At 35.9% G+C, this 24,691-nt stretch overlaps 1 protein-coding gene across 6 annotated transcripts in view; it reads left to right on the forward strand.

Annotated features, from left to right (window-relative positions):
- The window catches only part of PRDM1 (PR/SET domain 1), a 111,062-nt gene that overhangs the window by 65,124 nt on the left and 21,247 nt on the right, over positions 1 to 24,691 (forward strand). For 3 of the 6 annotated variants that reach the window (XM_039351088.1, XM_039351089.1, XM_039351090.1), the window contains one exon: positions 16,641 to 16,892. The exons of 1 other annotated variant lie outside the window; for it this stretch is intronic. In XM_039351088.1, coding sequence (XP_039207022.1) covers positions 16,707 to 16,892 — 186 coding nt within the window. In that variant the 5' untranslated portion in view covers positions 16,641 to 16,706. Of the gene's footprint in view, positions 1 to 2,099; positions 2,119 to 14,515; positions 14,957 to 16,640; positions 16,893 to 24,691 lie in introns of those variants that run through there. 2 more of the 6 variants (XM_039351092.1, XM_039351087.1) reach the window with 2 other exon arrangements.

The raw sequence follows: 24,691 nt of genomic DNA on the forward strand, positions 1-24,691 counted from the left end.
AAATATGTTTAGCCAATCCCAGTGTAGTGTATCTGCTGATGAAACAAGTGCTGCTTGAACATACGCATACTAGCTCTGCCAATTGGCTTGGGGCCCTTGATGGGTGCGCTTCACGCTGGAGGTGACTAGTGAATTAAGTAGAAGACACACACCCCTCCCATCCGGCTTGTGTACTGGTTCTTAGTTTCATCCAACTTCTGTTAATTTTAATATTTTAATGGTATTATCTTCTTCTTTTCATGGTGTGTTGTAAGCCTCCCAGAGTCACTCGATAGTGAGATGGGTAGCATATAAATTTAATAAATACTTAATGGCCCACAAGCACAAAATCCTGAGAACTATATGGGCACGACTTCATGGCCACTGGACATTTGACCAGCCTTTCTAGATTTCCCATTATGTACCGGATTCTGGACTATGCAACTATAAATATAATCAAGTTTCAAAAACTGCTCAAGGGCTCAAATTAGAGTTCATAATATTCCTTCTATTTTCTTTTTCCTCTACAACAAGCACCCTATGAGTTACATCCTACCAATTCTGAAGAAAAGTTTTATATTCCATCCTTAATGTCAAAGTTTCTGATTTAGAATTGTGAAAATTTGTAGGAAATTGGACTGTCATATTTTGTGCACAGCTATTATATGCATATTCTGTAGAGCTGACATCCATCAACAAGGCAGATGTTGTTCTGTTTCAATCTGTTCCTGATAAATCAGTTGTTCTTGGATATTACAACAATATAATAATGTTTGCACACAAAAAAAACAGAGATAATACAGATACACCCTAAGATAGATATCTCTGGCTTCCCTTCCTCCTCCATACAACACTCTATTTCAGTCTTGTAAGCATTTTGTATGATTCAGTCACGGATATCTTGCAAGCTAGTATCATGGACTTGTAAACATCTTACATTATGCACAGAAACCTCTCGAAGCCTGGCACTCCATAAGCGATTCCATCAACAGACACATCAACTTACAACCAGCCTATGAACCCATCAGAATCCAAAACTGCACAGCCAACCATAGACAGCATGACCCTCAACCAACCCACACAAGCCCCCCTCCCACCAGCAGTCACCTCCCAATGACCCTGACGTGATGTAACCGTCCTATCACAAGTCCTCTCACTGATGACTCATACCGGACCCATTACAAGACCCTCAATGACACAGCCACACCTGAAGCCCTTATAAGCAGAACACTGACACTGACATCCCCTAAACTCCGCTGAAGATGTTACCTAGCCTGGTTATGAAACGTTCGGAAATCAACCCACAAGCTCGGAGAACGAACCTTCACCCTCATCCTACAGCCAAGCTACAGATATTCACCATTATTGCAAACAGAAGCCTAAATCAAATCAATGGCACTTATTTACAGTCCATTTTTTACGTCTGTACTCACGTAGCATATTTTTTTCAATTTTTATTTTTTGCAATAACTAGAGTATCAACATGGATTTGCTAAACACCAATTACTATGCATAATACTACTGTTGTTGCCCTTCCAGGATAGCAAATGCTACTGATTTTATGCCATAAATAAATCTCTTTTTATTGAGGCATGTAACACATAAATTGTTGCTTTTAAAATCTCATTGGTGATTTGCCTTACTTTATGTTGACATTATTTTTTGTTTTGTTTTTTTTTAAAAACATGTTCAGTTGCCTATATATTTATTTATTTGTAAAATGTATTAGCCTCTCATCTTACCACAATGCATCTCTGTGAGGCTTATATAGGTTTGCTTGTACTAGTATTTTTAAAATTATTACTCCTTGTGAAAAAGAATTCTTCCCCTTTTTGTTGGATGACAGTTGCTTTCTATTAGTTCAATACTAGAAAATTTGAAATTGTGCATTTCTTATTAGTGCCAAAATACATTGAGCTTCTTATTGGTATTTTCTCATATGGCATTAGTTGCAAACTATCAGATAGTTAACAATTTCTCTCTCTCTCTCTCTCTCTCTCTCTCTCTCTCTCTCTCTCTCTCTCTGTGTGTGTGTGTGTGTGTGTTTGTGTGTAATACTAGTTATGCGTGAATAGAAAACTAATTCACCTGTTCTTTTCTATTATAAAATGACAAAATAAAAAAGAAAGAACATGGAAGGTATTTATGCTTTGAAATGTTACATGATGTTAGTCCATTTACAAGTTACGGCATTTATATACCGTACATGAATATTAAAAGGATACCTGCAGAATTTTCTTGCAGCATGATGTAATTGTGCTTTTTCTGAATACACACAAAAGCCATATATAATATATATGAAACATATCTTTAAAATGGAATGTGATTATTTTCAGGTCAAAAGGTACAAAAAAAAAAGTTTGCAGTGACCAAGGTGGTCCATTCCATTCTGTTTACTCAGTAAAAAGTATACAGTATGCTCAGTATACAGTAGTTGCATTTAAGAAGGACTGAAACTTTGTGTGCAGAGCATCCCAACTAAAACAAACAATAACAAATCAAAACAAGCCTAACACATCAACCACAGCTCCATTACCAATCAAAGTCAGATCTTCGGTGCTTTCCAGAACCCAAGGAGGGCAGGTACCATCCTATAATTTGGAGGGATGCCGTTCCAGAGGGTAGGGGCCACTACAGAGAAGGCACACTTTCTTAGTCCCATAATATAACGAGCAACATTTAATGGAAAGAGACGGGAGCATACCCATTCTGCCAGAATGTACTAGGCAGGCAGAAACAATTGGAGGTGGCCAGTCCCTCAGCTATCCAGGCCCTATGCCATAAAGGGATGTGCAGGTAATGACCAGTATCTTTAAATGTACCTGGAGCCCACTAGTTATAAAGTTTGTGTAACAGTGCTAATACATGGCATTCTAGGAGGTGCCCTTTACTGCTTGCACTGCTGCATTTTGTATCACCTATAGCAGTGTTTCTCAACCTTGACAATTTTAAGGCATTTGGACTTCAACTCCCAGAATTCCACAGCCAGCATTGCTGGCTGTGGAATTCTGGGAGTTGAAGTCCACATGCCTTAAAATTGTCAAGGTTGAGAAACACTGACCTATAGCTTTTGGATAGTCTTCAAAGCAAGCCCACTGTAGAGTACATTGTAGTAATCCAGTTGTGAGGTGACCAGGGCATGAGTAACTGTCTGGAGGGTTTCCTGGTTGAGGAAGAGGTGCAACTGGTGCACAAGATGAACTTGCGCAAAGACTCTCCAAGCCACAACTGCCACCCACTCATCAGAAAACAGATCAAGTCAAGAAGGACCCTCAAATTGCAAATCAGTCTAAAATGATGAAATGCTATCCCAACTCCAGCTATGGAACTGTCTCTGAGAGAGTAGTTCCAACGCATTTATATAAATTAATCCAACAGTAATTAATTTGCAAGTATGATGCAGTGTGCATATTTTCTTTGTTGTTTTTTTAAAAAATTAAATGTACTTGTCATTACATTTTGTTTAAGATTAAATGTAATTGCCATTTAATCTCACAACTGAATCTTTTCATATTTACTAAAAATGAAGTGTCAGAAATTGATCAAATTTTTACTGATGAAAGATTTAAAAAACAAACTTGTGTTTGAATGTTACCTTGTTTAGATAATAAAAGATTAAATCAGATGGTGGTAGTGGATAATGTCTTAATTTTCTTTCTTTTTTTTTTTTTTTTTGGCTTATTTTTCAAAGGTCAGTCAGCATTATCACCCACCACCAACCTAAGCAGAGTTGATTTTGTTAATTGCTCCTGTTAAGCCTAATTACAGAATGGGGAGGAGTGGAAGGAAAGGGGAGGGAGGAGGGGACTCTCCAGGGAGAAATTCTAAAATCCAAGTCATTTTGTAGGCAGAGTTAGATGAGAGTTGGAGTGAGAAGTAGAAAGTATGTGTGTTGTGTGTTCTTGTTTGCCCAAGTGTGTGTTGGGGCAGGCTCATGGTGCGTGGAGAGTTATGGAAGATATACCTATGGACTAAAAACTAATGGTCTGTGAATGAAGACTGGAAGCCTATCCTCTATGGCTAATCAAAGGTACTGCTAAACATCTTAAACATTAATCTTACATTTTATGCATCAAATAATTGTCTTTGCATATGCACTTTAAGCATGATTCTGACACCTTTTGCTGTCACTTGCTTTAAGGAGCTAAAATGCTTTATGTCTTTCAATTATTTTGATAGCCCATATTTACCTTGTATTTTGTAACACTGTTTATTGTAGACGATATAGGTAACTTACTAAAATGGATATATTTGCAAACATAAAAGCATTTTTTTTAAAAAAAACAACCCTTATTTTCTATTTGATTTTATACTGATAAATTCATAGCCAGTCATTATAATAAGACTACGTAGCTTTGCATTGTTTAAGATACTATTAAAATATTTTCTTCTGACATGATTATCAGGTTAAAATTGTGCAACAGAGGTGAGGATTTGTGGTAGTTCTGTTGTATGATTGGAAGATTTTGTTATCTGGAGATAAAAATGAAAAACATTTTTTTTATTTTTGCTTAATCACTCTTTTTCTGTGTCATATGTCTATAGCTCAAAGTTTTCAGTGCATTAAAGGAATACAATGATTATATGCAGTGGAGAGAAAATACTGCTGTGCTGTGGCAAATGAATGTATGGGTGACACAGCCGAGACAGTTTTATGAATGATTTTTCTTGGGGTAGTTCAAGATATTGCTGAGTAAATGTATTTACTCCACCCTCCCCACTGCCAGTATTTATACTAGTTAATGTCTTGCACCAGATAATTCTGCTTCCTGAGTCCATCTTTTAGCTCACTCCTATCCTTCCCCTTTGACAAATGGTTTGAGTTTTGACACAGTTTTATCAGCTGGGGCCCTGCTGGGTGCTGTTTGTTTTGGCTTTTATCATGGAAAGTAAATTATTTGCAATATTCCAACTTGCAGTTGGCAGGTCCAATTTAGTATGAATTGCCTTGGTCTTTTCTTTGCAAAGCCCAATTGTTATCCTAAATGAAAACAACAGATTGAGGGCATTCTTTATAGCAAGCTGTTCTCTCTGCTCATTGCAAAGCATGTGGTAGCTCAATATGCTGAAATACAGGGTGAGTTGTCATTTACAGACTCCTTATCAGCAGTCTCCCTTTAAAAAAAAAAAGTACTTTGTATGTGTTACATCGTAGTACCTAGTTGGGAAGGGAATTGAAAGGTTATACTATACAAGAAAAATTGTAGGATCTCAAATGAGATTCTAAGTAAACTGTTTTTAAAAGCAGCACTTGAAACAAATGGGAAATTAGTGGAACATTAGAAATGTTGGTTCCTATCAGACAGGCAGTCTGACTCAGGAAACAAGCAAACAACACTAGGGAAAATTTAACTGGAGATCAAATAAACCATTTAGTCTGCTTTATTTAGTGGCTACGGTCTAAGTAAAGAAGTCCATGAGAGTTTTAGAGTTCCTGATCCCCCCCAAAAAATGAAAATATCACAAATATATGGTATGAAATTACACATGCCTGAAAATAAAGGATTATTCTGATTTGTCATAATATACTGTCATATTAGAGTATAAAAGCCATATTGCAATTCTAACAAGTAGGAAAATGACCCCGGTGTGAAATTTGCAGTAGTAACATACTTTACACATAATTTGATAGTTTTTTTCCTAGCAGAAAGCATTGCTACAATAATATTTTCTGTTTTCCTCTGCATCTAACTCAAATATTCTGTAATTATTAATCAAAAAGAGGATTAAATATTCTGTTCTGCATCTAGTATCCACTTATTCTCCTCCCCCCCCTTTCTGTATATAAACAGATGTAAATAGTTACTGCTCTTGTAAATGCTATATGTAAGTAGTTCCACAGGTTTTGATTTGCTGACTTGCCCATAAACAACTCAAGAACTACTCCAATTGAATAATTTTTAAAAGAAAAGTACTGTATGATGGAAAATAATCAACATGAATATATTTGGTATTCCAGTGCATATGGCTTATCAGAAAAGAAAAACCCCATATATTCAAACGTATGTAGCTTTCTCTGAAATGCAGTGAGACGGTGAAGGAGAATGAGATTGCTCAAGTGTATGCGTCTGTCTATGTGTGCAACGATGTTCAGGTGAGGCATACCATACCACTTTAGCATCCTCTTTTCATATAATAATTTGACTTCTCATAGAGTATCGCTTGACTTTTTGAGTATTGAGTAATATAACAATTAAAAAAATATATAACAATTGAATTTGATAAACGGCAGCTGGCTGATCAATGTTTACTGTTTGGAGCTCCAGAAATATTGATCAACAAATTGCATTTTGATGCTTTCTCTTTTCTCCCCCCCCCCTTTATACTAATTTTCCATAATGGTTCAGAGAAAGAGAAGGAGAAAACATAGATCCAGATGGGAATAAAACAGGTCCTGAAAAGACCACAAGAGGAACTAGGTCAGGTACTTTGAAGATTAAAGAAGCATGCCTCATCCCTGTGTACAGGAGGCAGCGACAAGGAGCACATAATTACATGGAATTAGAACAGCAACAAGTATTTCAGTTTTATCAGCTTTAATTGTCTATTGTCTTGCCGATCAGGCTGCTGCCGATGCTTTAATACCTTTAATGGACTCTCTATTGTGGGATTATCACTTTCATGAAGCTTGGTCTTTCTTCAAAAGTTACTGATTCTGGAAATAAAAGAGCAAACCAGCTTCAGCTTCAGGTGTTTCCAAGTCAGGTCCATGCTGCTCTTTGATTTATTGTCTTCCTAAGGAAGCAGTTAAAAAAAAAACTCTAGGGTACTTTCTGTCAGCAGCTGATATCCCTTGAGTGGAACCGAGAAAAACCTATTTGAACATTAACCACCTTCTTCCATAAACCCTGTTGGGAAACAATAGCTTGTTGATACAGCCTGTTGATAAAGTCAGGATGCATAGTTGTAAGAGTGGGGAGGAGGAATCTCTCGGCCCTCATTGTTTTGTAAAGATTTTGTGGGTTTTTTTTTTTTTATATGGTTCAGAAAAGAGAAGAAGGTGTGAGTTATTTAAGGAGACTAGAGGACTCTTTATAGACTTGCAGCTTCTGTAATTGGAAAAGGATATGAGCATCACTGATAGGTTACACATTACTGAGGATACCTTCAAAATGGCAGATAATTTACCTATCATGTAAATGTAAAGGGAAGGATCTTCTGTGTAGCTTAGATAAGGTTCATTTGGTTTTAAGTTAATAATCGCATTTTAGACTAAGCAACGTGTACAAGTAGAATTCAGTTTGGATTCTGTTTGTGATTCAGTTTGGAAACTGTTTTGATAATTTTCAAGAGGCATGCCTGCACTTTGAAAACAAAAAAAAAAAAAAGGGGACTGCAGTAAACCTTCCTGTCAAGGTCACCTTTTATTTTTCTCTCAAGATTACCTCATATTTTTCTCTAAATATAATACAGTCACTCCTCTTCAACCACCAATTTATTTCTAGGTCTGAGAAATTTTCACTTCTGTTTCACACATTCTAAATTTAATGCAAAATCCAGAAAATAAGTGAAAATCAATTAATTAAAAGTACAATTGAGTTATACTTAGAATGTTGCTTGCCTTGTGCTGCGGACTATTAGAAGTAGAATTTGTCATTAATGGTGTTAATGAAAAACTGTTAGAAACTATTTTAGCTTCCTTTGCAAATCATCCTGGAAAGGAATTTAGCTTCATATATTTTATTTGTTTGTTTTTCCCATTTCTGGACCTCTCATCTCCTTTAAAGAGGGACTTATACATAATTTAGACCAGATTAACCAGCTAGTAGTACATCTTCAAATACATTAAAAAGGTCTGAACTTTCATGTATAAGCTGATAGTTTAATACATATAAAAGAGAAATTTGAATGCCAGCCTTTAGCACTACACTAAAGAGAGTTAAATTTTGGTGAAGTAAAAAAAAAAAAAAACTTCACACACCTGATTCTGTTAGGTGTTTTAAGAGCAAATGATCACCAACCAAGGCCATGTAAAATAATAAATTATTTGTCTTTTTGGTTAGACTGGAATGTTACATCCATTGGTATATCAGGAGATATTGAACTCAGCAAAATTTCTGAATAGATGTATGCATGCTGGCATTTCTAGTTAATGTTTTTCTAATATCTAACCTCTTTAACATCAGATATTTAAAAAAACCATAAGAATATGGATAGAAGTCAATTTACACATGAAGAATGGATGCTCAAGCTTCAGTACATAGCAATGGCATTAAATATGGCATAAAGACCTTATTGAATTAATTAATGTAAATTTAAAAACAGCAAGCATGGCATGAATACCATGAGATCCAGATCTTCCTGATACATTTGCACTTACTGTTCCAATTTTAAGGGTAGGCAATTTAATAATCTACTATGCTCTATAAGTAAAGATGGATGTCTCTAGAGCAGGGGTTCTCAACCTTGGCAACTTTCTAGGAGTTGAAGTCCACAAGTCTTAAAGTTGCCAAGGTTGAGAACCCCTGCTCTAGAAAATCTTGGCCAATTGAAAAAAGCACAGAAGGCTTGGATCTAATTAATATTTGGAGGGGAGATCGTTAAGAAATCCAGAACTCCATGCTAAACTGGAAAGTTGAAAAAATATCCTGGAAGAATTTAATAGCAAACCAAATCTATTTTGCTGCCAAGGAAACTGTGTAGATTGATCCATGTAAACATAGAGAGTCCAGCTACACTGAAAGATATCTACTTTTAATAAATGTTTAGAAAATCATTGAAAAGCCTTCTAGCTAGGAGCTTACCAAAGTTTGAGAGCTTTTAAAACTTTACAGCTTTTAATGAATTTGGGGCCAATTTTAAATTTATGTTTATTTTTATTCTAGAGAGAATTTAACACATTGAAAGTATTTTGGAGTATTTATGTTATCAAGATGATTGATAACCCAAGATTTACCTTGGAATCCACAGGGTAATTTTTCCAAAATTTGTGGAATTTTTCAGAGGCAATATTGCATAACAAAAATTCAAATGGCTTCATCTTCCCTTATATACTCCTTTTTTCTCTGCCGATTTTATACTGATAACTTATACTAGTAAAAAGCCTTCTCAGATTTTTAGTAATTAATAAAACATTTTTCCCTTCATAAGATTTGTTTCTTTAAATGTAAAAGATGACTACAGTCAGATCATACTTAGAACTATTCTCTGAAAGTACATTATAGAGCCGGAACCAGGTCTGCCAAGAAAAGAACTGGAGAACAAAAGGTTTTCTTCTTTCCATTGATAGGGTCAATTTGTTCCTACCGGTAGCCTTGTTTGTATAAAGAACAGGAGAATATGAAAACAACAACAACAAACTGCTTTAGTTTCTGATCTATATTAATGCCCCTATAGCATTTTCAATATCATCTGTTGAAGTCAGTTTCTCACAACCATTGCGCTGTTCTGCCGGCTCAATCTTTTGGGGGAAAAAAAAAATAGCCTTCAAGCAGAGGCATGCAGGAGACGAAAGACAACTCCAGTGACTTTTTGAAGCTGAAGTAACATTCACTTACTGCTGAGCCTCAGTGGCATGAGATGACAGCATCAAAGGAAGTGAAGTGGGTGAGGGTGAAGACAGATTTTCTGACATCAGCACAGGTCTCTCAGGGTTTGCTGCTGGGCTAGAAGCTACTGCAGAGAGAGAGAGAGAGAGAGAGAGAGAGAGAGAGAGAGAGAGAGAGAGAGAGAGAAGGTCTTGTCTGAGAAATGCTGACTAATAATGTAATTGAGGTTTTCTCTGAACAGAAAAGGAACAATAAAAGTATGATTAAAAAGTGTGTTTTCTGAAATGAGCACCACTGAGTTTGCAAATTCCAGATGGAATGAGTGAACTCTATGTAAAAACAACAAACTGCCAGCCCAATAATACATTTCTAAATATTAATATGGGGGGAGGCAGGAATGACAAATTGCTTGGAACACCCAAGAAGTCAAAAGATATCTTGATATATAAACAGTACAAATATGTCTTATTTCTTTTCATAATTCGATATACATATTATGACTCTGTACATATGTAATATGTTGTAATATATTCTACACTATATACCATGTTGAATAAGACTTTATAAAGTAATAACGTATTTTGGCTAAATATTATTAGAACCAGGCCTAGCTCAATATATTTTGCTGTCAAACACAAATAGCAGTTTACTACCTATAGAAGTCAAAATGTGTAGTAGGAGGGCACTCAAATCATTTTGGGACTTGAGGGATAAAATCCCTCATACAAAACAGAATAATTATGGATTCATTGATCCATTAATTAAGGCTTGCAGGGGCCAAGTTCAACCCTAACAAGACTGAGTTGCTCTGTATTTAAATACTTTCTGCTTTCTTGGACTTACCATTTTTAGTTCTGGGTAGGACTGCACTCTGCCAAATAGTAATGGCATATAATTTGAAGGTCCTCCTGGATACTTGGCTCCTGCTCTGTGAGAAGTAGCAACCAGAGCCAGGTAGGCCTTTCTCAGATGCATTTGTGCATCATCTGTGAATCTTCTTGGGTCAGTTAGCCATTCTTGCAATCCCTGATGCTCTGGACACTTCCTCCCAATTTGGACTACTGCAATGTGCTCTACATTGGGCTACTCCTAGGCAGTCAGACTTTGTAGCCAGTCCAAAATGCAGTAGTGTAAGTAGTTATGGATACTTCTCATTTTGCATGTGTAATTCCTTTATTCTGCAAGCTGCACTGGTTACCAATTATGGACACAATTCAAAATACAAGTGGTCCTCATTTAATGATCACTTGTTCAGCAACTGTTAACATTTAGGATAGCCGGAACGGTAGTTAGAACTGGATCTTGAATTTGTGGCTGTTGCAACATCCCAGAGTCACCTGATTACAACTTGTGACCTTCCTTGCCAGCTTTTCACAAGCAAAGTCAATGGGGAAGTCAGCAGGAAGTTGTCATGTGAAGTCCTTGCTTAACAACCCTGGTAGTCCTTGTTTAACAACAGCAACCAGGACTGCCAGAACTATTGTCACTAAGTAATGTAGCCACATGGTTTTTCAACGTACTAGTATATTGCTCAATGATGGAGTTTCTTATCCCAGTTAGTGTTGTTAAATGAGGACTATTTTTATTGAGTTATTTCTGGAAACAATTCAAGTATTGAAGGTATTTAATTTTTCCATATAAAGATTTTCATAAAAATAGGATCTGGATACTGATAAAACCAGCTCCCCAGCTACTGTACTTCTGTCTATTCAGTAAGATCTGGCAAAATTGATTTGTTGGAGGTGTCTTTTGTAAAGAAATGTCATTTTGTGGGACTCTCCGTGAAATGGTCATTCGACCCCAAATGGGGTCCCGACCCACAGGTTGAGAACCACTGATTTAGAGGGCTTATGAGTTGCTCCATCAAACTAATTCATTATCTGACAGAGTAGTCCCAACAGCTCAACCACCAAGGCTTGATGGAATAACCACGTTTTCACTATTTTTTTTTCCAAAACTAGAAGGAAGCCATTTGAATAGCCTCCTATTCTAAAGAACTGCAACTGAAAAGGCCTGTTTCCATGTCCCGTGTAGGTGGCAGTCTCTAATTGAGGAGAGAGGCATGGAGAGCCTGCCTGTCAAAATGTAGCAAATAGGTAAAAATTATGAATTACTAGGTCTTCTTTTATTTTCCCAATATGCAGAAAGTTTACAATTTATTCTTGTATTATTGTTTTTTAATCTTTTTTATGCATCTCACTTGGAGTTGCTTTCCCAATTAAGGCAGCAAGCAAATGGAATAATTTTGTTTATTAATTATGCTGTTTTTCATGGTATCCAATATCACTAAGGAAAACACTAGCCCTGATTATAATAATTAATTGCCTTTAGAACAGTCACCATGTGTCACAGTTCTTAAAGCCACCATGTTCTTTTTTTCAGCATCTAAATTTTATTTAATGCTGGGATGAGCATTCCAAAGGGCTGGAGGAAAAGAGCTGTAAGGTTTGCCCTTTTCCCCATTTTTGTCATGATTTGAAACCTTTCCTACCATTTGGGCTCACCCACCTATTTGGGATCATATCCTTCTGACATTGTAAGTATATTCAGGGACAATTTCTTAAGAAATCTTTTTTCAAGATTCACTAGAGTCCTGGCATTTCTCTTTGGAATCCATCCTGCAAATTCTAAATTAAACATCGACACATAGATTAATGGCAACCATATGTAACCCATTTTTATTTTTATTTGCTTATTTACCCTACAAGAGAAAGAGAAACAGAAGGAACCCCAGTTCAGCTGAAGGAAGTAGCAAGAAGCAAAGAAAAGCTGAGGTAAAATTGTAAGCAAGGTTGCAGTTCCATGATTTTCACTAAACGGCTGCTTTATTTAACAATGAAGTTGCCAGAACCATTTGTACTGAATGAAGAGTATCTGAATATTAAAGTGAGTCAGGTCATTCATGTTAGAAGGAGCATGTGTGGGCTGGGAAGCATAGTTGCTTCTTACACCAAAGCAGTTTCAGATTATACTGTGCACTGGGATCTGTAATGCTTCCATGGGAAGTCATATTGGCCATACCTGATCTATACCTGTTAGTAGAGCTGTATGCAGAAGTAACCCCCCTCGTTTGTGCTGTTCCACAAGATTAAAATCAGACAGCCATATTGACCATTATAGTTTATTATGGTACTGTGGAGAGTTTATCTGTAGTTTCTGTTTGGTTTATCCAGTTTTCTCACATTCACAGACTTTGAAGTATAGGTAGTTCTCAACTTACGAACACAATTGAGCCCAAAATTTATGTTGCTAAGTGAGAAATTTATTAAGTGAGGGGAGTTTTGCCCCATTTTATGACTTTACATTTGTTAACTGTATCACTGCACTTATGAAGTTAGTAACATGGTTGTTAAGTGAATCTGGTTTCCCCATTGACTTTGCTTGCCAGAAGGTTGCAAAAGGTCATCACGACCCCAGGACACTGCAACAGTCATAAATGTGAGTCAGTTGTCAAGCATCCAAATATAAATCACCTGATCATGGGGATGCTGCAATGGTTATAAGTGTGAAAAATGCTCGTAAGTCACTTTTTTCAGTGCTGTGGTAACTTTGAACAGTCACTAAATAAACTGTTGTAAGTCAAGGACTAGTTACAGGAAGGTAATAAGGTGCAAGTTATCTCATAATATAGAAGCCACAGTTTTATATTTGAGTACAAAATACTGAGTATGTAGCAAACTTCTGATTCTTCATCAATTATCAAAATCGATATTTTTTTGTTTTGAATGTTTGTTCCTATTGCATATTCCATAATTTGCATAAACTCTGTCAATTCTTTTGTTGACTTATCAGGTACTTGTCTGATACTATGTCTTAGTAATGCCCAGTGATCTGTGAATATTTGATTAGAATATATTAGAAGTCTTTACACAGATAAATGCTACTCTCTGTACTGTGTCATCTCTAGACAAACAAATAACCCTGTTCATCTTCACAATTTCAAGAACTTCAGAAATCTATGGTATGACCTGTATTTTAGAACAAAATCAGAGATTGGTTCTCCAAATAACAAAAATCCTCACATACACACTCACTTGTATTTTTAAAACAAGTCAAAACAGGTTCCTTCCTACGCAAGAGGAAAGGCACAATAAAATAAACATGTCTGAAGATGGGAGGTAAAAAGGAAAAGTAGGAGACTTGTCCTTTGTTGAACTGACTTGGTATTTTTGATACTATGTGTGACTGTGCATGGAGCTATGCGACCTCGCAATTGTTGTGAGCTGAAGGATTCCACACTGAAGGGCCAGGACCACTAAAGGAAGTTATGCATCTGGTTTGTTTGGTAATGAGAAATAGGAATGCGAGGTCTAATGTACTTCATAATAGACAAACAGGACATTGTATGCCATCATCACAGGATGTCCTTCCTTCAAGGCAGCACATTAATATGGAAAGAAGGAAAAGAAATGGCAAGAACACATGCCTGTGTAATTATTACACACAAATACTTATTTCATTAGTGACACGCTCTTTAAGTGATTGTGTCTATTACAAGTTTTAATAATGCAGATTTTCTTTCTGGACTACGTTAGCATTTGAACTACTCTCTACAAAAACACCTGCAGGGCAAAGCTGTGTTGTTTCTTCTTTAACTGATGCTATTTTAAAATAGTACAAAGGTAAGGCTGCAGTCTTGCGCTCACTTTCCCTTGAGTAAAAGTCCTATTAATCTTAATAAGGGGTGTAAAAAGGGGGGGAGGGGAATAATATGTACGCTGTACAGAAAATTTGGATGTTATTTTTACTTTAAAAGCTTATGACAAATCAAACTGCATAACAACAATTTTTTTTTGCTCTTTTGTATATCTGTTATAAAGTCATCAACAGAAATTGAATTGGTTTTTGATGTTCCTGGAAAGCTTAATTTAGAAATAGAAATAAGGAATAAAAAAAAATGTTCTGTTTTACATCTGATTCTTCATACTGGGTTCCTATGCAGTATATAACCCATTATATTATTTTTCACCATCAAATATTTCTCCTTCCCTTGGAAGATAATTCCAGTGCCACCAGCCTATTAATCAGCTTATGCGTTAATTGGAAAATCTGCATGGCTGTGATTTTCAGAAAGGAAAAATTCCTTCTGACTATAGTTTCATTGGATAACTCGGAGTGACTTGCAGGTATAGCCCCACCCCTGCTCTTGACAGCTCTGAGTGTGAGTAAATCAGAAATGACTGGCTTGTTGGAAACTTGGTAGCAGGGAGGAGAAAGGAAGAGTCTGTTTCGCTAGTAGAGACTGAAACACTCAGCCCTCCAGTCTTTCAAAGAAGTTAAAGCCTAAGAACAGCAGCACCTGTGACAGGGAGAGAGAACTCGTGATTGAGAAGCCAGCCCAAGCAACAAGAGTTAAATCTCGAGGCATGAGTCAGTCTGACTTCCACGGGCCAAGTGGAAGGCAGGGGAAATGTTTACTCTTTAGATATGTGTGAGACTTACCTGAAACGCCAGGCTGCCAGCTGGAAGTATTTGTGGACTGTACCTTGGTAAGCAACTTTTTTTCAGATCGCTTGAGAGGCTTTTTTGAATGAAACACAGCAAGAAGCACGTTGACAGTGGCAATCATTTTTTTTCTTGAAAGTGCTCTTTCTAAGGTGCCTTAAAGTTCAAGGGATCTTTATTTTTATGATGATTAATTCTTTCACTGCTGCTAGCAACTGTCAGTTGAGTTTCACTATTACTTCGCTCTCCTAGTGTGTAAAGTGTGAAGCTTTTTTCATATGGTGCTAAAGTCTGTGGAATCGATCCTATCAGCATTTATCTGAAGAACTAATAAGCCTGCCAGAGTTGAATTCTGTGAGAAAATATGGAATTAAGCAGGTTTTGGGGTTTTTTTTTAACTTTTTCAAAATATTTCTTTGTATTGGGACCTACTTGATCTCAGTCCAGAGGATTAGTAGTATAATTCTGGAGCTTCAGGTTTTTGTTATGGAAAAGCTATAGTCTAATTCAGAGGTCCCCAACCTTTTGGGCACCAGGGACCGGTTCCATAGAGAGAGGTTTTTCCACGGACCAGAGGGTGCATGGTTTCGTGTGCTGCCTGTATCCTGCAGGTGGGGCTTTGCTTGTGCGGACCAGTTGCTGGCATGCCGCAGCCCAGTACTGGCCCATGGACCAGGGTTGGGGACCCTTGATCTAATTCATTGTCTTTTTACTTGGGGGAAACAGAATGGTAAGTTAACTTGTTTTTAATATGCAAATTAGTTTGCTACTTTTACAGTAGGGATAGTTGTAAAGCTAAATCTTACATTTGTACTATTATAAATCTGTTCATATTTCTATAATAATACGACTCCCCTGTGTTTAAGGTGTGATACTCTTTTCTAAAGAAAGACAAATAATACTTTTTGCAATAATATTAAAACACTGTAAGGTAGGCCTTTCATATAGTACCTGCACCATGGATGGGGAATCTAGATGAAAGACAATACCTTGTCTCTGAATTTTGTGACTATGTAGCCACTATTAGACACAGAAGCATTGTGATCCATCTTGTAAGCCATGAACTATTTTCAGCGTAGTTCACTTTTGTTTTACATGCTTTTTGGAATATGTAAGAATATGCTAATTGAGTAGTATTTCTAGTTATTTTGGATTGTTTCTGGAGTGATAGCAACAGGATGCAGCCTTCCTCAGTTTTCCATACCAGAGGATAAGAGGAAGTCAATATAGGGTAGGGAGGGGGGATGTTGTTTTTAAAAGTTGTTCGTATGTTGGAAGTTGTGGGAAAGTTCAGTCTTCCTCATTTGGAAAAAGCAAGCCAGGTTCCGCTCTTCCAGCATGCACTTTCCATTTTTAGCTCTTTGAGACACAGACAGCAAGCAGTTCCTTCCTTTTCCTTTCCTTGTTTATGACACTTTCTTAGTGCACTTTTCCAACAAGCTGTGTTGTACACAAGTTTTTTTGCTTTCAGATCACCATCCCCCCCCCCATTCAGATTATAAAGAAACAGTCTGAAAGAGATGTGGAGGATTTCTCTTTTTCCCCCCACTAGCTTTAGCTATTAAACATGGTGTGTCAGGGAAGTTAGCCCCAAAGTGCAACTTTTCAGCTGTCCTGCTCATGTCCTCAGTGTGTTCCCAGATAGGCATTTAGATCTACTTGCCAGCAGTACTGAAAAGAGAATGACAAATGTGTGTGTATATATATATATATATATATATTTTCCAGGCTGCCGCACAGTGTAGCCCATATATTGTGAATTCCAAGGGACAGAGAAAAAGGACAATATTGATAATGAAAATGGACATGAAGGATGCTGATATGACTCTATGGACAGAAGCTGAATTTGAAGACAAGTGTACCTACATTGTAAATGATCATCCCACAGAACCCAGTTCTGCAGAAGGTTGCACCATAACTCAGGCCGAATCATCTTTACCAAGGAACTTGATTTTCAAATATGCAGGAAATTGCAAAGAGGTAAGAACAAGTTTACCAAGAATGATTACAACAACCTGAAATGCCCTTTTGATTTCTGTTTGTTTTTGAAATAGGCATTACCGATTTTCCTTTTCTTAAAGCATAGAAAAGGCTTGAAAAAAGTCTCCCTTTTAATATCATCAAAAAGAAGAAACACTTCCTGACCTGTATTGTACTGATGTATACATGGAATTTATGTGTAAGATGTGGTTTAGCAGACCAGTTTCAAACTTGTAACCTTGATCAGTTTAGAATTAGTTGTTTCGTATAGTTCTAAAGCAACATATCTGTAAAATACAGGATATACATCGCTTATAAGTGACTCTTTTGTTCTGAAACAATAAAATTATGTCAGATCAGTGAAATCATTTAAATACGTTGTGTTTAAATGACTTGTTTATCTAGGACAGGAACTTTGTTGGTAGCTGGACATACAGGTATATTTTAGTCCATGTCTCTGGAGTAGGTGCATTCTTTGTTGTTGTTTCAGAAGAGCAGAGAAAAAAATCAGCCTAGATGAGCAATTGGTTACCTGTTTATTCCTTCATATAGAGTAGCTATTATACTTAGGCGTGATGTTCAGCTGGCTAATAATGGTAGGGCCAGCCCATCATTTTTTTTTTTTTTTTTTGTCCCTCTCCTATAACTTGTGGTGGAACAGCTATAACCTGTGTTGCTACTGTGGCTAAATAAACTGACCACAGAGCTCAGGGAAGGGTGTACATTCATTCCTTTCTAGTTATTAAAAAGATTCTTCTTAAAACAAACAGAATAGAAATTCTTGTATTCAAAAGCAGGACCAAAACTTGAACTGATATAAATTGTAATTTATTAGCATTATTCAGAAACTTGGGTAGCAGCCTATTACAGTACCTCTATGGTTTTATTCTTGGTGCTGTTCTCTGGATATGAACTGAATGATAAGTTGGAACAACAGAAGATTTCAATATTCCCTTTATATACTGGGCCCTTAAATTAGGCAATAAGTTTTAATTCTTCGACTAATATATATTCAGCATTTAGTTGATTGGTCTGAAAATGAAATTTGAAGGAGCAACTAGCTAATATCCAATGATAACCCATTTTTGCAGAGTCTTAATTTTCTTGTTTTATTACAAACAGTCTGAAAAAAAATACTGCCTTGCTATAGGTTGACAAACATTAATATATTTGCCAATCATTTTTAAACCATTATATTGAATAGTAGTTTAAGAAACTACAAGATTTGTAGTTGTATCTCATAAAATGTAATTCCATGAATCTTTACAGAGGTTATCAATAAACAGTATCCTTCACTTGTTTTTCATTCTAGTCTCCTTTGCTATATATAAAAAAGAGAAATTGCACTATTGCACCCAGTCCCATATCCCATTTAGGATACAATATATGTTGTTCATAGTATGCTGACTCAGCTTTAGATTTTGTAATTATTATATCAGCTCTGTGGTAGTGTTTTGGCAGAATATCAGGTTAATCGGTATTAGAGTTTATGAATATTTTGGTGGCAGAGGGAAGAGAACTTGAGTTCAGAATCCAAACATCTCTTGTGTTCTAGATCTTGAACGATTTACATTGATTCACAAACACAGAAGCAATGAGAACACATTTCTTCTCGTAGCATATTATATTCATGATTAAACTTGATTTTATGACATACTGCGAAATATTGTATCTAAAAAATTAAAGAAACTGCATCTTACATGTATGCTTGAGCTTGTAGCTTTTGGCAGACAGAGGCCTTACTATTTTTCAGAGATAGATTACTCAGACATGATCACATACAATGATGCAAGAAGTGAGCTGTTTTTATGGAGAAAAATATGCTTATGAATTTTTAATGCTGTCATTAAGGAACGGTATTTAGAGTAATATTCCTAGAGCCTACAGATACTCCCGTGTTTTGTATGTGCACCTGTGTGTGTCTTGTTTTTGTTTATTTCTCATTGCTTTACTAATCCTGGAACTCCACCTTTTATTGAAAAGGCAAACATGTCATATGGTTGACCTTTGTTGGGGATTACTTTATGGAGCTGTTTTTCATTATACAGTTTCCATTAGTAAGCGTATGGGCATCTTAAAGCAACTTTAGTTTTTAACGTTCAAAGATGTATCATTTATCTATAGACATTCATGATATAGTATTTTCTATTTTTTTTTTCAATATGGACAAGTAGTTTTTTTTTTTTTTGAATGAACACTCCTTTTACATGAAATCCTCAAATTGGGCTCCTTTAAAATAATAGGCAATGATTTAAGAAAGCCATCAGATGATTTAAAAAACCTCAAACATCCACATATAAATGGACCCAAATAGAATGCACACTGGTGAGATAGAAAGGTTGGTACCAGGAAAGTGTCCATTCTAGTGTAGCCAATCACAGCAGAGGAGAACATGCCAAACTCTTTTTGTAAGAGTCTACAGAAGAATCTCCACTGCAGACTTTAATTTCTATATAAGCTTATGGGAAGGAAAACATGCCCAGTCTCAGCTTTTTAGAGATTACAGACCAAAAACGTTTGATTGCAGAAAATAATATTTTTAAAAGGGTGGTTGTATTCCCGAGGACTGATTCCAGGAAGTAATCTAGATGCTGTATTTTTGTACTAACCGGTACTTAGACCCACAAAAGGTACTGCTCCTTATTAGCTGCACTTGAAGAGAATTGTACTTCAATATTTATTGTTTTGCTCTTTAAGAATTCAGCCACCCTTCCATCCAACAATATGGTAGTTCACAGAAAATTAAACTAAACATTTAACCAACTTGTATACTAACCCATTAGATAGATATTTATCACTTGAATACCTTGCAAATGTTGTTGCTATGTTCATGTAAGAAGGAAGCAACAGGCAAACATTATCTCTCACTCCACCCTTTTAAAAAAGAATAAATTATAGGATATAAGCCCTCTTCAGTGCATTATTTTCCCAATGTTGCCGAAAACAAAAGAAAGCGGGTATTGTTCCAGACAAAAGCTTAAGTGAACAAGATATCCTGGAAGTAAAGAAGTGGAGGTTAAGCTAACTAGCATTTCTAATCATTATTTCTCATGGACATCAATCCAGGTTCAGTTTATTTTGTATTTATTATTATTTCAGAAGTTGTGGCTGGTCCATTAAGAAGAGACTGGACAGCCATTTATCTGAAATAATATGGGGTTTCCTGCTTGAGCAGAGGGTTGGACTAGATGACCTCCAAGGTCCCTTCCAACTCTGTTATTCTGTTGTTATTGTTACTTAAATTATATGTGCTAGTGATATTAGTTAGTGCCCATTAAAAGAAATAATAGCCTGTATCTTATGAAGGGTCATTTTAATAAGTTAATAATAAGGATTAGAGAAAGATATAGAGTACTGGTACTTACATAAAATCTGCATGGGCTGTATCAAGTGACAGACAAATAGAATGTTACACAGAAAAGGTGCTGATGCCCATACAGAATCAAAAGAAGTGGCTTCTATATACAGATAAAACATGAAAGGGGAAGATATTTCAATAAAAATGTTTTTACAAGTGATACAGTGGCTTGGTTCCAACAATTGGTGACCTTTTTTTAAAGAGTTGCCTGTTAATTTATTTTTATTTAATTCAGGGAGGCTAATAGCCTGCTTAGGATATCACTAATGTTCAGGAGAATTAATAGGACTAAGTTCCCTCTGTCAAATTCTAGTGTGCATTCCTATAAAAAAAAAACAAAGTTGCTTTCATCAGAAAGAACTGATTTTAAGACAATTAACAGGGTTCAGTCCAAAATCTGAAATTTAAGGATCACATCAGAGTAGCATAATATAGAAGCAATTCTGTAACTTTATACCTAAAGCACTAGTAACACATTGTAACTTATTTGTAATGAATAAGAATGTATTGTAATAGTTGTAATCTTGCTATTTTTTTTTTAATAATGTAGAAAGTGACACTGTGTCCTGTGTCTTGTTTTCCAACGGTCCATTTTCAGGATTTTATATGAACAAGAAGCATAAGAGTCTTAGCCATCAGTAACACATGACTATACTTTATATTCCATAAGTAATATCCATATACTAATGGCAGAACTAGTAATTAAAATTTCTTGAATTAAATACTTTCTATAATCACTTAAAAGGGGGGGGGGGAAAGCAGTCTGTCTAAGAATTGTACTTATCATAGCACCAGGAGAAGCTTTTCCATTCAGTTTTAAAACACAGGCATTAACATTCCTTTGTCCATCACAGTTTCTTTGTCAGAGATATCTTTTTGCTGTTCAAAAGGTCTGCTGCCATTCCCATTAGTTAGTGGAGAATTTGTGATGTTGGGACAGCATTAAAGTATTCCAAAGCAGATGTGCTTAAGGACACCTTGTGGACAAATCTGAAACATCACTTTGTGTTTCTCAAAATTCAGCAAGGCTTAATTTACATTTCTTTTTGATTTGTAGTTGTATTTTTTAAAGTTGTGTATATTTTGATATTATGATTATTAAAAAAAATATGTTACCAGTTCATAATTATATTAATACATTTTTTTATGTATAGCCAAACTCAGTTTCCTGATCTGTGGCTCTAAGTTGGATTTCTATAGAGTTTCTCCATAACATTATTATATTTTTCTTTTTCTTTGGAGGGGGGGGGTTGTAGTTCAATCCTGAAAATATATTTTTTTGATGCAACTATTCTACAATAAATAATTATTGGTAACTTAGCGTAATATCTCATTCACACAGTCAGAAATTTAATGTGCTCTTTTGAATAAATTTAAAGGTCACACATAACTAACACTTAAGAAAATAGCCACTAAGTTCCTTTCTATGGGGGATGTTAATTCAACAATTGCTAGTTATATGTATGAGGAAGCCTAAACAACTGTGATTCTGGTGCACATATTCTCAACCCTGACTGCACTTACCTTTTCCTGCTGAAAGAATGTGATTCTTCCAGTGTTCCAAGGCTTGATAATAGCTGTAATTTATTCAGGATGATACTTCATGCATCTAATGAGATGGATATGAAAGCTTTGGCATCCTTTTATTTTTTAAGGTGCCAGAAGGCTGTTTTGTTTTGTTTTGTTTTTCTGCTACAAACTAACATGGCAGTTTTTCCAGAAATGTAATGTTGGAATGAAGACTTGAGAGTTGCTAATTAGGATGGACAATAGCAAGGCAGTATATCCCACTTTTGTTCTCCATCAGTATATTCTGTTTCTCCCCTTTCCTCCTCTGATAGTAACTTGCAAATTATGAAACTTTCATGCAGTGTTTAAAAAATATCTGGGAATTCTGTGCAATTTCTTTAACCATTATCTGAATATTCAAACACTTGAAAGAAGAATACAGGGAGAGAAACTTAGCCAAATGAAATTGCTGGAATTGACAAAGATTACTCTACAGATTGTTTTCATCCCTCATACCATCAAACAAATCCATCCCCCCCCCCCATACACAGTCCATCTATATACTTAATGTGGATAACAAACATATCACACCAAATTTTTTCTAAAGACCTTGCTCAAAATATTTTTGGGGCATGCTTTGAATTATTGTACAAAAATCCACCAACTGCTTCCATTTGACAAATTCCAAATCATAATGATTCCTAGACACTTTGAAAACTTCAACATATGTTTAAATTAAAATGTAAGGGAGAGTGCATTTTTTATAACTATGAAAAGCAAAAACAGCCAGACTTCAGTATAATTCAAAATACTGGCTGTAAACTTCTCATGAAACCTGTAACAGAATGTAAATTAAGTCAGATGGGGAAAAGCCAGAAGAACATCTGCCTTTTTCACCTCTATGAAAAATGCTCAAGAGTGGTAAAAATAAACACTGCCATTAGGCATGTCCCTATTTGTTTCTGCTTGTTTTTAAAAGATACACAACTGGTTTGAATTTGTTAAAGTTTAAAGGGGAAAATGTCAAGAATTGCTTCAGACTCATCAAAAAAATTCATACCAGGTCAAATCCTAGGTATTTGTGCTACTACTCTGTCACTATTTTTTTTTCTCCTCTTACTGATTTGATTAGTTTAGCATCCATTCCTTTCTGCTACAAATAACTCTGGAAATTGTAGTTTTCTATGAAGTTTCAACACATCAGAAAACTGCAACTCCTAGGAATCATTGAGAATAGCCATGCCAATTACCTGAGCTTTATTTGGTATAGAAGGGGGTTTCAAACTTTTTTAAGCTGTGCAACCTATTTTTTTAAAAAAAAATCCAGCAAACTGATAAAGAGATAAAGCTATAGTGATAAGAAAATTGGCTGTGTTTAAGTGAACCTTTTTTTCTCTCTTAGTCTCAAACTGATGGCTGCGGGCTGAATGCGTCACGCACAGGCCACACCCACCCCGGCTCCGCAAAGGCAAAAAAGTCACAATGCATCACAAAAACGTCATGTGACGCAATCAAGTTTGACACCCCTGTACTAGAGCGTTTAGTTTTCATTCTTTCAGTTCTGAGAAACTGCTCTATTCAGGACTGACAAAGTCTGATTGATTGAGAAATATTCATTGTACATCCCACTAGCTAGATACGTTTTTTTTAATCTTCCAGATGTTACATAGATGGAATGCTAATATGTGTTTCTTCTAAAAGATGGATAGCAAAAATCAGATGTTTATAATGATGAGAATAAAAGTTAAACCTCACTAACACCTTAACGTGAATTAATAATCCTTCTCCCCTAAACCAAGTAATATTATAGTAGATACTAATGAAGTTCTACAATATATATAAACTTGAGAAAAGGGAGGAGGTACTGTGGTGTTAATATCCTTATTTTCAAAGTTAAATGCATTGGATCCATAATGCAGTTATATCCTCTTATTATTTTATTAGGTATAATGAAACTAGTCAATAGTGTGAGAATAGCATGATTCATTAGCTTGAACATGAATGTTTACTAAGTCTGTGGAACAAATGTCTTCTTTTCATCCCCCACTTTCCATTTAAGTTACAGACATTAATTTCAAAAAGTCCTTATTCATGGTTCCTGGTTTACAAAGTTACTCTGTTGTTTATATAATATTCAAAGCAAATTAAAATTTAGCGGGCTTAGTGGAGGAGGCAAGAGGAAGGGAGGAAATCCCCAGTATGTAAGAAGATACTCAAATAGTCCATGATATAATTAGTGGCAAAGAGGAACTTGTGCAGCCAATATATTTTACATTATAAAGCTATGGGTCCTTGGTTAAATCCACAATAAGCATATGAGAGGTTTTATAAGTGGTTGTCGCTTAATAAGTATTGTTTCAGATTATAATGTACATCTGTCTCCCTATGTAGGATAGTAAGGTACAAGGATTCTAATGTAAGCTGATAAGGTTTACAAATAGTCTCAACTTACAAGCATTCATTTAGCAACCATTCGAAATGACAATAGCACTGAAAAAAGTGACTTACAGTTAAGACCATCAACCCATGATCAAAGTTTGTAACATGGGGTCATGTGAACAACATTTGCAACCCAGCAAGTAAAGTCAATGAAGGAAGCAGGATTCATTTGAGGACTGCGTGATTAACTTAACAACTGAATTTTGATCATATGACTGTGGGGATGCTGCAATGGTTGTAAGTGTGAAAAACTTAAGTATCATAAGTCACTTTTTTTGGGTGCTTCAGTGTAACTTTGAAAAATCACTGAATGGATGGTTATATGCTGAGGACAACCTGTACAAGCCTTGCTGTAAATATATCACTCTCAAAATGTGGCTTTCATGGCACATGTATTCCTGCCAACACCCCTGCAAGCCCCACCCAAAATGCCATGTGCTGTTCACACTTATCTGGTCAATGGCATGAAGGTTTTCCCCCTTTAGTGAAGTCA

This window comes from Crotalus tigris, unplaced genomic scaffold (assembly GCF_016545835.1).
Source record: "Crotalus tigris isolate CLP2741 ecotype Arizona unplaced genomic scaffold, ASM1654583v1 scf7180000018371.15429387391:27106975, whole genome shotgun sequence".
Classification (NCBI taxonomy): domain Eukaryota; kingdom Metazoa; phylum Chordata; class Lepidosauria; order Squamata; family Viperidae; genus Crotalus; species Crotalus tigris.